The sequence below is a fragment of the Elephantulus edwardii genome, unplaced genomic scaffold (genome assembly GCF_000299155.1).
Source record: "Elephantulus edwardii isolate Elephantulus edwardi_28Jun2011 unplaced genomic scaffold, EleEdw1.0 scaffold00104, whole genome shotgun sequence".
Classification (NCBI taxonomy): domain Eukaryota; kingdom Metazoa; phylum Chordata; class Mammalia; order Macroscelidea; family Macroscelididae; genus Elephantulus; species Elephantulus edwardii.
The window spans coordinates 5,634,250-5,652,277 of record NW_006399854.1 but is presented as its reverse complement, the minus strand read 5'-3'; the positions used below and the strand labels follow the sequence as shown (position 1 = coordinate 5,652,277).

The 18,028-nt window shown below is 41.0% G+C and overlaps 1 protein-coding gene across 1 annotated transcript in view; it reads right to left on the bottom strand.

Annotated features, from left to right (window-relative positions):
- The window catches only part of SYT16 (synaptotagmin XVI), a 182,548-nt gene that overhangs the window by 42,845 nt on the left and 121,675 nt on the right, over nt 1-18,028 (bottom strand). Inside the window, exon 2 of the mRNA XM_006891787.1 lies at nt 8,449-8,664. Coding sequence (XP_006891849.1) covers nt 8,449-8,664 — 216 coding nt within the window. The remainder of the gene's footprint in view (nt 1-8,448; nt 8,665-18,028) is intronic.

The window sequence follows — 18,028 nt, the reverse complement described above, 5'->3', positions numbered from 1 at the left end:
GGCTCCTTGGAGGCAAGGATTCTGAGGCTCCGTCTAACATACTTTGGACATGTTGTAAGGAGACACCGGTCCTTGGAGAGGGACATCATGCTTGGTAGGTTGGAGGGACAGTGCAGGAGAGGAAGGCCCTCTATGAGGTGGAATGGTTCAGTGACTGGGATAATCGGGATGGGTGTGTCAGAGACAGTGTGACTGGCACAGGACAGAGCAGAGTTTAGGGCTGTTGTACATAGGGTTGCTATGAGTCGCAAACAATTCGACGGCACATAACAACAACTACTCCTCAGTAATTTGGAGCAGTCTCTAACTGCAGATTGTCCCAATGCAGTGCATCTCCTTATTTAATTTCCTGACTGTGGGTATACAAAGGGTGTTAATTGTGGAGCCAAGCAAGATGGAGATGTTGACAGTTTCAATCTCCTCTCGATTCATCATGGTGTTGCCTATAATAAAGACTGGTATATAAAATAGCACCGTAAGTGTGTGCCTTAGAATAGCAAGAGACCAAAAGAACACCTGATAAAGGGGAATGAAGAACCTCAGGTGGACAAAGGGAGCGTGTGGAAATGGAGAAACAATAGGGACAGGACTGATATGGTGGGGATCACAGTCAATTTAAAGAACAATTTGTGTATGAACTTCCAAATGGAAAACTAATTTGCTAGGTAAGTTTTTACCTTAAGTATAATACATTTCTCCCCTCCACCCCCAAGTCTTTAAGCCCCACCAACTTCAGAATTCTAATTCCTCTACAAATTTTTCTCTGATCTGAGTGTCACTCACTGTACTTTCTTTCTTCCAGCATTCTCTCTCCTCCTTCGTCTTCTCTTTCATTGCCTACATTACTCTCAGATGACAAAGAAAAGATAACGGGGTTTTCTTAAGCAGTCACCCCCACTCTGACTTGCCTTTTATCCCCAAAGAGAAGCGAAAGATGCCATATCTCTTTGGCTTCCCTGTCATCTCCTGCAGTGCTCACCTCAGGAGGAAAGAAAGTTCGTGATGTACACAGGGTAAGTGAGTGGTATGCCAAAGTAAATATCATAAATTCAGCTCTTTATAAACACACTGTGATGCTTCATCTGACATGCTTTGGGCATGCTGCAATGAGGGATCAGTCCTTGGGAAGGTTATCATGCTTGTAAGGGTGGAAGAATAGCACAAGAGAAGAAGACCCTTGACAAGATGCGCTGACTCAATGACTGCGGTATAGGTGTGTCAAAGACAATAAGGTTGGCTCAAGATTGAGTAGGGTTCAGGTCTGTTGTACATAAGAGTCACTAGCAGCTGGACACACATAACAACAACAACATAGTAGTAACAAGTTAGCCTTATAGTCTCAACTTGAACATAGACTCCTTGAAGGCATCTGGCAGCACAAAGCACTGAATAGAGTCTTACTAAGCTCTCAAATAACTTTGAAGGCTAGGGAGGTAACAAATATTTGAAGGTATCAGCAACAGGGGATGGCGGCAACAGTGATTTGCCAAGGAGTACATATCACATTTAGAGCAAACATTCAAATTACAAAATACGCTGTAACCCATTTGAAGGTATACTTGATCTTCAGGGCACAACATCAGACTCCTGAGTTAGGACTCTGCAGATATATGGCAGGCAACTGAAAAATTTCCCTTTCTGCCTCATTATTCCTAAGAATTCAGCTCAGGCCCTGCAGAAACTCTTTTATAAGGCACCACAAAAATTTTATATTCATGCTTTATTCCATTTATTTGGCAAACATACTAAAAAAAGCCACAGAAAGTGACATAACAAGGAAAATTCTATATGCAAAAATCCACAATATAAAGCAGAATTTTCTTCTAAGGCTCTAATTAGCACACCCATTCCTCACATACATGAACACTGAAATGTCCTATTAAACAGTAGGTCATCCATCAATGTGTGTATCACCCAGCAGGCTTTCAGCACAAAACCTAACTTTGCCAAGAAATTACCCCCATAAAATTGTCTCATGACGTTAACTCCTACCGTGATAATACCTAGATCAGTAATAAGGGAATTTTCAAAAGCTACATTAAGCCTTGAAAAGCTATTCATAACTGAAAAACATAAGAGCTATATTAATGTAACAAACCATTTTCCTTGACAGACAAGTAAGGAGAGAATCAGAAGAGCAAATCTGGGATACAAGTCAAGTTGCATCAAGAAGGCAAGGCAAGGTGATTCACTGTTACATAAAGTAGTTTTCACATGCCATTAAATTAAAGACTGTGTCACCTTAAACTCGCACAAAAGAGGAACTTCGTCTGTTGACAGAGATATATCCTGACTTCTTAGAAATCTCAAGGCATAATTATGTTACATCAACTTTGTTTATTTTGGTAGAAGAATTCTTGGATGTGTTTATTTAGTTCAAATTCTACTCTAATGGAGTAAAAGGCCCTGTCATTCACCTTTTTTTTTCCCCTTCAACACTTGTAAAAACCCTTCTTCCTACCACCCATATGAAAATGCCTGTGTTTACTCTCCGTTTTCTGTGTAGAAGTGGCTAGATTTAGGTAAACTCCAGGCCCAGTTGTGCAATCAAACACAAATCTAGGTGTTGCTGTGAAGGTATTTTTGTGGACGTGACTAAAGCTCATAGTCAGTTGACTTAAGTAAGATTATTCTGGATGGTCTGGGTAAACTTGATTCCATCTGCTGAAGGGTTTTACAGGCAGCACTGAGGCTTACCTGGAGAAGAAAAAATTTGAGAAATTTGACCTATGGACTGAAGGAGAATTCCAGTTGGCTCTTCCTGATGGCCTGATCTGTGGATTTTGGACCTGTTTTCCCAGTCCCCGTAGTCACACTAGACAATTCTTGTGATAAATTTCTAAACCTGTAGTCCCCAGTGGTTTTGCTTTTTTTCAAGCTGAACTCTGATCAATACACAATCCCAAGGAAAATGAGGCACATTCTGAAAATAATTTAGCTGTATGTTACGAGGAGTTGGTGGTCCGTTCCAAAATCAGCACCTGGCCTAGTTTTCACAGCTGATATTGAGCTTCTCCAATGATTCTTTCCACAGATGTAATCAATCTGATTCCTATGCATACCATCAGGTGAAATCCATGTATACAGCCTGCCTTTATGTTTCTTACAAAAAGTTTTTGTTTGTACTGAATTCTATCCTTCTACCTCCAGGTTCATTTCTGTCACTAAGTCCATGTTTTCCAATTACTAATACTTCTTCTGTGTTCCCAACTTTTGCATTCCAGTTACCCATTATTATTAATGCACCTTGGTTGCATGTTTGATTGATTTCTGACTGCAAAAGTTGGTAGAAATTTTCTATAACCTCTACTTTTGGCTCTAGTTATTGATGCGTATATTTGAATGATCGTGGTACTCATTGGACTTTGTTGTATTTGTATGGATATTATCCTGGCACTCACAACATTGTATTTCATGATGTATCGAGAAATTACTTTTTTAACTATGAAAGAAACCTCATTTTTCCTCACCTTTTCATTTCTGGCATAGATCATATGATCATCCAACTCAAAATGTCCCATGCCAGTCCCTCTTATTTCACTAATACCTAGTATATCAATATTTATGTGTTCCATTTCTTTGTTAATAATGTCCAATTTTCCTACATTCATGCTTCTCACATTCTACATTCCAATCCCTAGTGTCTGCTTACAACTGTTCCCTCTAGCTTTTTGTTTCCATATTTGAGAGCTCAGCCTCAGTTGCCACATATGCTAGTCTAAGAGTGCTTTACTGTACATACACAGAGTTTTTGAAGGCCTGCTGTTTTGGAAGTGGATGGCCAATCCTTCTTCCTAGTCTTTTGAAATCTGAATGCTCAGATTTAGAACAGTATCTGACAGACAAGTATTTTACAGAAAGGAGCAATTATAGAAACAACCAATACATTCAGTGTTGTCCCCACCCTTGACACGTGTCTTGACCTACCCCTTTCCTTGCTCCACCAGCAACCTTTTCTACTCCTGCCTACATGACACTTCTCTTCCCTGTCCAGCCCTTGATATTATGGCTTATATCTCAAGCCTTCTGGGCTTCTGTGATTCAGAATGCCTCACACTGCTGCCAGTTTCCTAATGTTGTGGCCAGTATCTCTTGAGTTTAGGAGTCCCTAGGTCCAAATATCAGGTACTAGTATTAGGGAAGGCTACCTATTTCAGATGGTTCTGAGGAAAAGTCCTTTGCCTTGAACTTCTGCTCCAGGACTGACTTCTTGTGGATAGTGCCTCTAGTCTTCCAACTGCAGCACGCTGTTGTCACAAGGGAATAGTTTTCCAGGAGATGGTGATGTGTCCTCGAGATCTGGTATCTAGAGTTGTCTTCTTGGGTTGTAGGCCACAGGCCCTAGGGTCCAAAACTTTTTAAGCACTCAGGCCTTGACCTGCTGGATTCTGGGAAAGTGGGCATATCTGCGTTGTATGGGGTCGAGGTGACTAGAAAGCTGATGTCTAACTTTTATGAAATATCATAAGCATTATTCCACCAGTAAAATTAAAACTATTGTTCAAATTAAAAAGAGAAAGTAAGCTATTTTAGTTTTGTGCCATGAAGTCACCAGCAACATATAACAACCCTGTGTGCAGCAGCAACTCTGAACCCTACCCTGTCCTGATCCCATCTTATTTATTCTGACACACCAACCCTCATTGCCCCAGTTACTGTATCAATCCACCTCATCTGGGGTCTTCCTCTCTTGTGCTGTCCCTCCACCCTTCTGAGTATGATGTCCTTCTCCAAAGATTAGTCTTTCCTGGCCACGTGCCTTAAATATTTGAGACAGAGCTTCAAAATCCTAGCCTCCAAGGAAAAACTTGGTTTCAGCCTCTCCAAGACAGACCTATATGTTTTCTTGGCCATCCACAGTATGTTTAAGACTCTTCTCCAGCACCACAATTCGAAGGCATTCATTCTTCTGTCATCCTTAGTCATTGTCCAGCTCTCTGGAGCATATCAAGTAATTACGAAGACAATGGCCTGGATTAGGTGCACCTTAGATTCTAGACTGACATCATTGCTTTTCAGCACTCTGGAGAGGTCCCTGACAGCAGATTTTCCCAATGCAATTTGTATTTGTAGAATACAAGTAAGAAAAAAAGAAAATCTACTAAATGGGTAATTCTGCATCCCACAAATCATCCATCCATAAAGTCCTCACAAAAACAATCTCTGGCCCAGACCCCTCAAACCTGTCTTCGACATTATCAGAAATTACTTTCATTAATCCATCAATAATGCTGAATTAGATACTTTTCTTCACATGGTAGTGCAGATTAGACAATGTTTCAATCTGTTGTATACAGAGGATTCTTAAGAGTCAGTGTCAACTTGCCCACACCTAACAACAACAACAAATCAGATACAGAAGGCATGAAAGATCTTGACTGCTTTATGAAAACAGCATTATCTTGGTTCTAATGACACCTAAATCTCGAATGGATCTCACTTAAGAAATAGAACACAATTTACCAGTGGTTCTTCCAATGTTCAAATTTTATTTGGATTTGAAACATTTATGAGTGCCTTTCAAACAAATAAAAATGCCTACAATTATTTTTTTCTATTAGGAAACCATGTTTTAAGCTAGGGTAAAAATAGCTAAATAGGCAGTTAGCAAATTGGCTTTAAAAATCTTCTCTAGGGTACAAACTTAATCTCTTCATTATTCTTTATTGCCAAAATCTACCGATCAAAATGAACAAAAGGAAATGGCATACTGGAGGGGGGGAGGGGATCATTAATACTTCTGTGGCACTTGATAATCTAAAATTTGGCATAAAGCTCTTCTTAGGAAAATCCTGCTGATTTTCTCTGAAATCTACAGGTAATTAATTCAATGCAGTGGGCTTTTTGTCCTCTTTCTTTGATTGAGAAAAATCTGCCTTTCATTTGGCATCTGTCCAAAAATTCAGTTCTTACCAGTTATGACAAGAGCTAACCTGCTGTTAATTCTCAGAAGAGGGAGGGTTAGCATGGCTGTCAGGACTTTCAGAACACTGGCCATTTGTGTAAATCAGAAACCAAACCTCAGGGCTTCTGGGAAATAGGGCCATTAGCTTTTGAATTAAACTAGCTACTCCTAGGGAATCAACTGCTATTAACTTTCATTAGCTAACATTTGCCCTGTCAATGGAGAGAAGAAATTCTGTGATGTTATACCAGAGGAGAACATGGGAAAGGGGGGTGGTGGTGTGTTAGGAAACAGTAGAGGATTTGTATGTGCTGATATTTTGTGGTTTGGTTATGTAGCTATTTATTCATTGTCTTACCTTGGGCTAAAACTGCAGTAATAAAGTACATTATCATGGCCTGGGCCAATAAGTAAATCAGCATGGTAAATAGCAAATTAGCATGTCTCTACTGAAAAAAGATGGTTCTCTTATTTTCATTAGTCTTTTTCTGACTGCTTTGTCTTCACTGTAGAATCAGAAGCTTGTTTTTCTTTTATCATATCTCAATTTTTTTTTATATCATATTCTCATTCTAGGGCTACAGAGCTACACTGCTATCCCATTGGTTTTTGTGACCACTTGTCCCCTAGCTTGTTTACAAAAAAAAAAAAAAAGAAAGAAAGATTAGAAAACTCAGGTCCCTAAGGTGAACTAATCAAGATTATTTCTAGTTTCTCACTAAATCACTAAATAAAAATTATGAAACACTTCTGTCCCAATGACTTGTGTCTACTTAGGGCTCTGGACATGAAGGAGTCACAGAGATCCCTGACCTCTGTTCAAGAAAGGACTAAGAAATCATGTACTGTTTTTTTTCTATCCTCTCTCAGACTGTGCGGGGGATGGGAAGGAGGACTATTAAAAGACTTACCCAGTCTGTGTCTATCTTGTCTCCAAGTATGTCACTAACTGTGCCTATCCTGTCTCCAAGTAGCGACCACTCATTTTTTGTGAGAGATAAACAACTTTGTAAGTAATCTGAGGACAAACTGACTACAGGATGGTATAGAACTTGGTCTTGTCCAGTAATTTTCAAGCAGGTGAGGTGTATCAGAAATCACAAGACTGAGTAGAAAGACGCAGCCGTAAAAGTGCCATCTGGGTAGGATTACCCAGTATTAAAAAAAAAAAATATTTCATTTGGAAGATGACTATTGTTTTAATAATCAAATTAGGGGATCTTGGCTCTAAGCAGAAAATACGAGAAAGATATTCATCTACATTTTACTGATTATTCAAAGGATCACAGCAAATTATGGATGGGTCATAAGAAATTATGGCTAACACTGTGAAGAATGGGAATTGCAGAACACTAAGTTGTACTACTTCAGAATCTTAACAGAGACACACAGTCATTTGAACACAAGAGGATCATTGTATGGCAAACTATTTCATTAAAAGCTTTCAAAAAATCACCACAAACTAATACCCTTTCAGAGGTAATACTGCTGTTCAGTGCCGACAGGTCAAGTACAACTCATAGTGATCCTATGAACAATCCATTTGAGCTCTGTCCTATCCTGTGCCACCTTTATCCTTACCAGAGGCAATACAGATGCAGAGAAAACAAACTCTTATTTGCCCACCTTTGAGTATATATGGGAAATAAACAGATATAGAGTCTCCAGGTCAGCGGAGCATAGGTGAAATATTTATACTTCTCAAAAGGAGGTTGAAGTATACTGTTCTGGACGTTACCGTTCAAAATTAAAAGGTTGTGGTAGGTCTACAAGGTGTAGCCTGGATGGTGCAAACAGGTCAGAGGTCCACCCAGAGAAGCCCCAGAATAAATCTGTCTGATGAGTAAAAATTATCATCATCATCATCATCATCAGTCATTAAAAACCCTGTGTAGCTCAGTTGTACTCTGACCCAAGATTATCAAGAGCAGGAACCAGCCTAACAGCCCAACTTGTTAAGACTCCAGGAAAGGAAGGAGTCCTTTTCATGAAGGGTCACTGCTTAATCTTACCCATTTCTAACTCATCCCTCGCCTGACTCTCTGAATTACAGCTCCACTGAGCTTTAGTGCAGCCCTGTGTGTCCTGTCCTTGCCGTCTTCCAGCTCACCAATGCATGCGTAGCAGTGGCCGTTGTTATGAGCCATGGGGTTGTCCCCCTCTCACAGTGACACTGTGAGCACACAGCTAAGCCGTGCCCTGTCCACTGTTACCATCATAAGCCCTGTGATGTTCAAGCCTATTGTTACAGTTACTGTGTCAATCCTTGTTGAGGGTTTCCCTCTAGTTCTCTGACCCGCCACCTTTTCTCAAGGACAGGCCCCTGCTCACACCACACAAAGTATGTGATGTGAAGTGCCACCATTCTTACCTCTAAGGAGCACCCTGGTTGCATTTCCTCCAAGACACACTTTGTTCTTCTGGCAGTCCAGGAGACAGATATTCAGTACTATTTGCAAACGGTATAGTGGTTTGTGATTCAAAAGCATTCTCAACAAGGGCAGTGGCGTGGTCTAAGAAATGAAGGGTAATATAAAGAATACCTTCACAGGCAGACGCTTCGTTGTAGTCCTCTTCTTGGTTAGAGGGCAAGCAGCTGAATTTTGCTTTCTGTTCCGAACCCGTCTGTCTTCCTTTCTCAGCTGTGCCTCCAGAACGGAAACTCTGAGAGCGGGACACAGATATCTCGAATTGCTTTATCACCTCCTCGTCACTGTCAGAAGATGTGGACAGCTCTTCATCCTCCCCAAAGCTGTTAACTAGAGGCAAAGAGCAAGAGTGTGAGCCTCCTGCATGGTCCATGTGGTCCAGTACCCAGGGGACACTCAGGGAAGAGAAATGCAAGGACAATTCATCTGGATCAAAGTGGAGAGAAAGAATTTAAAGTACTCTTGAAACGCACACACACTTCTGAAAGGAATGAAATGAGAAAAGAATGCTCAAGGAAGTAATTAGAGGTGTACGTCTAGAACCCAGGAGAAGCACTGGGACACCTTAATCAACATAACGAGCCAGGCAGCCCTCCTAATTTGTTATGTTGCTTAAAACGTGTTCAGAACTTGGAAGAAGGCATATAACAACACATTTGCCTTATGTGTGTTTCCAGTAAAACGATGGTGGCAAATATGGTTTTCACCTCATCTGATTTATTAAAACGCACAGAACTGAGTGCCACTTCAGAAAAAGGGCATTTTTCAAGTGAGGTTTTTCTCACAAGTTGTCTTGTTTTGAAAAAGAAGCAATCATATTGTGTAGGCATGTTTTGAAACTGGGAGAGGAGCACAGGGATTCTGTTAAGGGTGATGGAAAACTTTAGAAATGGTAAAGGTGATGATTGCACAGCGTGATAAGTGTAATTAATTAAGATCAGTGACTTGTACACACAACAAATTTGTTGGACTGGAATTATATTTTTGTACACTAAAAACCCAGATTGCTGAATCGATCCCAACGTGTGGTGACCAGTGTGCAACAGAGAACTCTTTCCTACAGTTTTCTGGGCTGAAACCCATGGGGAAGTAGAGTGCCAGGGCTTCATTCTTTGGCATCTCTCAGTAGACAAACCTTTCAACCTTTGAATGAGTAGCTGAGCACAAAGTATTTGTGCCATTCACAAACGTTATAAAAATAAGCAGCAGCAGCCGCTTTCACTAGAAATGCCCAGTATTTCTCTTTATCAGTAACCTAACCCAGATGCTCTTAAAATTATCTGTACAACTTCTGTTGTGACCAGCACTCATTAGTGGACTTGCCCTCATTTCATTTCTCCCACATACACACACACCGTTGCTCTGTTCCTGCCTTCGAGGGTTTTTCCTGTGTTGCTCCCTGTCACCGGAACTCCCTCCCACCCCCACCCCCAATCTCTGCATGGCTGACTCCTTCTCATTATTATTATCAGACATGGACAGTCATGTCTTCTTAAAGGCTACTTTGAGCATCCTACTTTAAGTAGTTCTCTTTAAGGCACTCTCAGTTCTCCCCTAGATCTTTTATGAAAATATAGTGTCAGCTGAACAAGATACATCTCTATCATAAAAAACAATGCCCAGTACATAGAAATAAAAAAAAAATTAAATTAACATGTTGCCACAAATGGCAGCTATAGCGAAAAAAAAAATGTGTTTCTAAGCACGGTCGTCAATTAAAAGTGTGCAGCAACTTGTTAAAAACAAAACTAAAAGTCCTTCAAACTCATTGTCTTCAAGTTGGAGCAGACTTATTGCTGACTGTCCTTTGAGTTTCAGAGGCTGTAAATCACACAGGAGGAGACAGACCATCTTTCCCCCACAGAGAAGCTAGTGCATTTCACATTGCCAGAGAGACATAGCTTTTGGGTTAGCAGCACAACTTCCTATGGATTCTTGTTGTTATATGCCATCGAGTTGCTTGCAACTCACAGCAACTCTATGTACAACAGCTCTGAACCCTGCTCTATCTTGAGCGAACCTCATTGTGTCTGACACCTCTACCCCCATTTCCCTAGTCATGGAGTCAATCTATCACATGGAAGGTCTTTATCTTTTGCACTGTATTTCCACCCTTCTAAGCATGATGTCCCTCTCCAACAACTGGTCCTTCCTTGCAAAATGCCCAAAGTATGATACGAAGCCTCCAAGGAGCATCCTAGTTTCATTCTCTCTTGGACGAACTTGTTTGTTCTCCTTGCAGTCCGAAGTATATTTAGTACTCTTCTCAACAACTCAAAGGCATCAATTCTCCTTCTATCATCCCTGGTCATTGCCCAGTTTTAGGATGCATAGCAAGTAATTGCAAAGACCATGGCCTGGATCAGCCACACCTTGGTCTCTAGAATGACATCATCGCTCTTCAGTACTCTGGAGAGGTCCCTGACAGCAGACTTTCCCAATGCAATTAATCTTGATTTCCTGGCTGCTGGTACCAAGAATGTTGATTAGGAAGCCAAGAAAATGGAAGCTGTTAACAATCTCAATCTCTTCACTGTCTATCATGATGCTCCCAATCTGTTCAGTGGTGGGAATCTTTGTTTCCTTGAGGTTAAGCTTCAGTTCATATTAAAGGCTGTAACCCTTGACCTTCTGCAACAAATGGGTCACATTCCCAGTGTTTCTCCCAAGACTGAGCATCTCTCATGTACATACACACTGTTCCCTATTTCTTGAGTGCTCTTCTCCAGACCACATAAACTGGGCCAGAATATCACTCATCATACAGGGTTTTGGCATAGTTATTACTTCTCCCAGAAAACAATTCTTGATCCTTTAAATCAGATTAAAGATTCCTTCCACATGCAGTTTCGAACATTCAAGTTACGTACATCCCATGTTTTAATTATAAACTATGTTGTTGGTTTTACTCATTGCAAATGACTCAATTCAATGGACAATGAATAAGGATGACAGAAGAATTGATGCTTGTGAGCTGTAATGTTGGAGAAGAGCACTGAACATCCCATGAATGGCCAAGGGAACAAACAAATATGTCCTGGAGAGGGTGCAGACGGAATGCTCTTTGAAGGCAAGAATGATGAGGCTTCACCTCATATACTTTGGACATATTGTTAGGAGGGGCTATTCCTGGGAGAAGGACATGATGCTGGGAAGAATAGAGGGCTGATGAAGGAGAGGAAGACCCTTGAAGACCAGCGAAGGTGGGTTGATGTGGACTGACTGCCACAATGGGGTGTAGAGTGTCAGAAGTGTGAAGACAGCACAGGATAGAACAGGACTCAGATCTTTTGTTCACAGGGTTGCAATGACTCATACTCGATTTGATGGCACATACCAACAACCGTAATGGCCATGTGCAGTAAACGAGCTCTCTGTTCTACCACGGCCTTCCCATGTTGTGGCAGTACTATTTCATTTTCACTCATTCCACCTAACTCGTATACATTGTGAGGCTGAGGGCACAGCCTGGAATATAGATGACAGCTCTGTAAACATCTGCTGAATGTGAAAGGGAAATTAGAAATAATGGTGAATATTTTTTAAATCTTTCCTTCTTCCATGCAAAAGTCACACTTGGTGATTCACAAATCCCTTCTGAAGATCATTTCGCAATCAGAAGTTTAAAAAGCAAATCAACCAACCAACCAAGCTGTATTTTAAGTGAGAGGAAAATATTTCATCCACTAGTCTCATCAAAACATTTGTTCTCTGACTTGGTTAACCACTGGCATTTGTTAGGCTCGTTGGAAGATTGAGAGCAAATTCTTCTTTAGTGTTTTCCAGGTACCAGGGACTATGTGATTTATACCTATCACCTTATTTAACCTGCACAAAATCCCCTTTTATCATTCCTATTTTCCAAAGAAGAAATCTGAGGAAGAGAAATATATGTAGCTGACTGAAGCTCATGCTGTTAATAAGTAGGAGATCTAAGACTAAAATCAGTGTGGCCTGTCTCCAGAGCTTTATTCATAATCACTATACCGGAGAACCAGCAACAATGGAAAAAATAAATTCTTAATCTGTCTTCATACATTTAAGTTGCTAAGTCTTTGTATTTTACTTTCTCTGGTCCTGTCTCTTTATTTGTGAATCATTTCCAAAGGCCGTCTGGATCATTTTCAAAATCTTTCCTAGCTCTAAAATTCTAGACGCAAACTTGCCAGTCAATGAGTATCAAAATTTGACCCTTTTCCCACTATTGATGAAAGTATATTCTTGTCCACTCACTCAATTCTATTGGCTGTGTCCAGGAGCATGGCAGAGCCCCAGAAAAGTAACTCTCAGAAGAGACAAAATTTCTCAATAATACTCCATTAAGCTGTGAAAAATACCTACCTAAGCCCCAGAATCATTTTGTCTCACTGCATAATCTTCTCACACTTCAAAGAGCTATGCATGGTGCTGTGGTCGTCATACAGGGGAAGAGTCAGGACAGAGCCTGACAAGAACAAAGCGAAATGCCTCTCTACCTTAGAATACAATAATGGGCCCAAGCATACGCGGCAATGGTACAGAGGCAACTAAGCAGTGTTCCATTCTACTGAACACAGGCTTGTGATGAGTCATAACCAAAGGAAAGGTACCTATGAATAACAATGCACCAGGTAGTCAGAAGTGATGCATGCAGGAGAGAGGTGTTTCGATTAGACACCTGTTGGAGTTTTTTGCAACTTTGAGATTACATTCTATTTCTTTTCTTAGGCATGTTTTAACAAACTTAAGTAGTCACAAATCACCCACTTCAGTTTGAGTAAAAGAACCACGAATATTTCCTGATCTGTTGTTGTTATGTGCCGTTGAGTCATTTGTGATTCATAGCGAGCCTATGTACAACAGCCCTAAACCCTGCTCTATTCTGTGCCAATTGCACTACCTCTGACACACTCATCCCGATTACCCCAGTCATGGAATCAATCCATCTCATAGAGGGTCTTCCCCTCTTGCGCCGTCCCTCCACCCTCTCAAGCATGATGTCCCTCTCCAAGGGCCTGTCCCTCCTTACAACATGTCCAAAGTATGTCAGACGAAGCCCCAGAATCCTTGCCTCTAAGGAACAGCCTGGTTTAACCCACACTAGGATACATCTGTTAGTTTTCTTGGCAGACCATGGTACATTCAAAACTCTTTTCCAGCACCACAGCTCAAAGGCATCAATTCTCCTTCTGTCTTTCCTAGTCATTGTCCAACTCTCTGATGCATAACAAGAGATTGCAAAGACCATGCCTGTATCAGATGCACCTTAGTCTCCAGAGTGACACTACTGCCCTTCAGTACTTTGGAGAGGTCCCTAACAGCAGACTTTCCCATCGCAATACGTTTTTTTTATTACCTGGCTACTGGTGCCAAGAGTGGTGACCATGGAGCCAAGCAGACTAAAGTTGTTAACAATCTACAAAATTAATAATTACTGTTGTCGTTAGGTATTTCTGAGTCAACTACAACTCATTGAGAACTGATTAGCAAGAGAACTGAACCTTGCCCTATCCTGCACCATCTTTATGATCTCTGTCATGGTGAAACCAATCGTTGTCACTATGTCAATCTACTTTGTTAAATGAAGATCTTTTACTGACCCTTTAAAATTTCTAGCATGTGGGTTTTTTCCAAGGACTAGGCCCTTCTGACAATATGCCCAAAGTGTATGAGACTAAGTTTCTCTATCTCTGCCTCTAACAAGCACTCTGGTTGCAACTCCTCCAATACAGACTGCTTGTTCCTCTGGCAGTCTATGGTATATTCAATATTCTTCTCCAACACCACGATTCCAAGGTATCAATTCTTCTTTGGTTTTCTTTATTCACTGCCCAACTCTGACACAACTGAAAACACCACAGCTTGGATCAGGATACCTCAGTCTTTAGCACTTTAGAGAGCTTCTTCATAGCAGATTTTCCCAATGAAGCATGACTTCTAAATTTCTGACTACTGTTACTTTGGGTGTTGGATGTGAATCCCTCACTAGAATTATAAGTTTATTGTGGACAAATAACTAGAGCTTATTTATGTTCTATTTTGTCATCCTTAATTCCATCTGTCTTCTTCCTCCCACTAAGGAGTCATCCACAAAGCACAAATTCTTTTCAAAATATATTATGCTGTATGCCAATGAGTCAGAACTGACCCACAGCTTATCCCCTCGTGCATTTTCAGAGGCAGTTCACATGAGAGGCGAATGTCCATCTTTCTCCCATGGAGCAGCTGGTGGATTCAAACTATGTACCTTTGATATTGCAGCACTTTACCACTAGACCACCAGAGTTCTATACTACCTGTAATGGTATTTATAACAGATCGACTTATTAAACATATTCTACAGTCTGATAATTTTGTATATTATCCTGTCAGTGGCAGCAACAACGAGCATGAGCACGGTGGGGATCCCAACGATGATGCAAGACAGGGCAAGGTTTCAGTCTGTTGTTCACGGGGTCATGTGAGTCACAGCTGACTTTATAGCATCTAACAACAATATTCACTAAAGCAATACAGTGAAACAAGGCGCTGTTTTTACTCCTATCACAAAAATCCTTCAACTGGACAGACAGGCAACAGAAAGAAAAGAAACTGTCAATGACTTCATCTTATCTGGATTCACAATCAATACACCTGGGACCAGCAGTCAGAAGATCAGAAGACATATTGCACTGGGGATAAGTCTGCAGTCAGAGAACTATCCAAATCACTGAGGAGCAGTGATGTCAGTTTGAAGACTAGAGTGTGCTCTCAACTCAGACCACAGTCTTTTCAGTCACTTGCTATGAATCTGAGAGCTGGACAATGAATAAGGATGACAGAAATAGAATTGAAATCTTTTGAGCCGTGGTGTTGGAGAAGAGAGCGGAATACCCCACAGACTGCCAAAAGAACAAACAGCTATGCCTTGGAGAAAGTGCAGCCAGAGTGCTCCTTGTAGGCAAACATGATACAGTTTCATCTCATGTACTCTGGGGATGTTGATCATTGTTGTTGTTGTTGTTATGTGCCGTCGAGTCGTTTGCAACTCATAGCGACCCTATGTACAAGAGCCCTAAACCCAGCTCTATCCTGTGCCAATCTCATTGCCTCTGACACACCCATTCCGATTACCCCAGTCACTGAATCAATCCACCTCATGGAGGGTCTTCCCCTCCTGCGCTGTCCCTCTACTCTACCCAGCACGATGTCCCTCTCCAAATAGCTGTCTCTCCTTGCAACATGTCCAAAGTATGTTAGACGAAGCCCCAGAATCCTTGCCTCCAAGGAGTAGCCTGGTTTAACCCTCTTTAGGATGGATCTGTTTGTTTTCTTGGCAATCCATGGAACATTCAATACTCTTCTCCAGCACCACAGCTCAAAGGCGCCAATTCTCCTATCCTCCCTAGTCATTGTCCATCTCTCTGATGCATAACAAGTGATTACAAAGACCACGACCTTTATCAGGCGCACCTTCGTCTCCAAAGAGACACCATTGCTCTTGAGTACTATTACTTAGAGAGGGACATTATGCTTGGAAAGGTTGGAAAGGGGGAAGAAGGGCAAAGGAGAGGGAGACCCTCAGCTGGGTATACTGACATAGTGACTGCAGCAACGGGATCAAGTGTGTCAGAAATCACTGAGATGGCCCAGGACAGGACAGGGTTCAGATTGTTGTTCACAGGGTCACTAAGAGTCATAATGAATTCCATGATACCTAACAACAACATCATATTGGTGAGCTGATAAAGGCCTCGGGCCTGGTACACCAGCACCAAAGGAGCCACCATGGAAATGCTCCCAATCTTGAGGCCCTTGGCCTGATGCCATGGCATCAAGAAAACCAGCATGATAACCCCCTTCTCCAGCCTTTGGGCCATATGTCTCTGTGCCAGCATCAAGGGAGCCAGTACCATGAAGTTGAGGATTTCTACCAATTTTCATAGTTGGAAATCAAATGAACATGCATTCAAGACCCAATAAGAATAACTGGTGACTTGAATAGAAATGTTGGAAACAAAGAAGAACTGGTAGTTGGAAATTACAGAGTTGGTGGTTGAAATGAGACCAGAGGTCAAATTACTGAATTTTGCACCATCAATAACTTTTTCCACTGTAAATATCCTTCTTAAAAAACATAAACAGCAACCATGTATGTGGACCTCACCTGATGGACAACACAGGAATCAGAATGACTATATCATTGAAAAGAATTGTTGGAAAAGTTCAATATCAGCAATCAAAACTAGGCCAGGTACTGAGTGTAAAGCAAACCATCAATTACTCATGTGCAAGTTCAAACTGAAGCTGAAGAAAATTGAAACAAGACCACAAGAATAAGAGTGTATTACCTTGAGTCTATACCACTGAGTTTAAAAACCATCTAAAGAATAATACATTCAAGTACAACAATGAGTGAATGAATGTAAATCCGAAGTCTCTGTAAACTTCCATTAAAATTAATTTTAAAAAAATCTATAAAAGAACATAAAACCCAAAACAAAAGAATAATACATTCAAGGTATTGAATAGTAATTATTAAAGACAAGATGAATATGAGAAATCAAAAGGTCATTAAAAGACAGGAGAGAAAGAAAAGTCCAAAATGTATGTCAGAGGAGACTCTGAAAGTGCACTAGAACACACACAAAATAAACCAAAAACCAAGGGAAGAAACCAGGAAGTCAAAGAGTTGAACAGAAAATTTCCACAAGTAGCCCAAGAAGACAAAATAAAGTACTACAACTAAATGATGGCTAGTGGTAAGTTAGTGTCAACTTGCTAATTCATAATCACCACAACATCAAATAGGTAGATGTAGTGTCAAGGGTTTATTGTTCAAAATGCCTTCCTAGCCATTGACATTGACTTTCAACTGGAAGGGAACATCAAGTGTGTATAAAATAATCACTATGGGTCAATTTTCTCAACTGATCAAGTAAAATTAGTGTATTTAGCTGAAAAGGGGAGAATCTCTCTACCAGCAAGGAAGAGGAAGTAGGAAGCGCAGCACCTGTACTTTGGAGGCAGAGATTCCTGTGCCAATCAGACCAGGATCTACACAAGAGCAGCAGCCGCCAGTAGAGAACTAGAAACAGGCATGAGACAGAGGTAAACTGGGACTCCTGACCCACAGGGTCAGAGCCGGGGACTTTCATGCAAGCTTTCTGGAGAACCCAGGGGAGACTCCATAATCCCAGAACACTTAATTGTACTCATACAAATCTATACCTAGACTAAGAAACTGCTGTGTGAATAGAGCAAGAGAGCACTGCATGGTTTAAGATCATGAAGGGTGTGTGTCAGGGTTGTATCCTTTCTCCATACCTGGTCAATCTGTATACTGAGCAAATACTTCATGAAGCCCAATTCTGAAGAGTGTGGCATCAGAATTGGAGGAAGATCATCAACCTCTGTTATGCAGATGACACAACTTTGCATGCTGGAAGTGAGGAGAATATGAAATACTTGCTGCAGAAGAAGATCAGCAACTATAGCCTTTGGTATGCATTACATCTCAACATCAAGAAGACAAAGATTCTTACCAGAGGACCAATAGTCAACATTATGATAGATGGAAAAATGACTGCTGCTATCAATGATTTCACCCTGCTTTTATCAAATCAACACCTGTGGTATCAGCAGTCAGAAAATTAGAAGAACTGCATTGGGCACATCTGCTGTCAGGGACCTCTCAAAAAGACTGAGGAGCAATGATGTCAGTTTGAGGACTAAG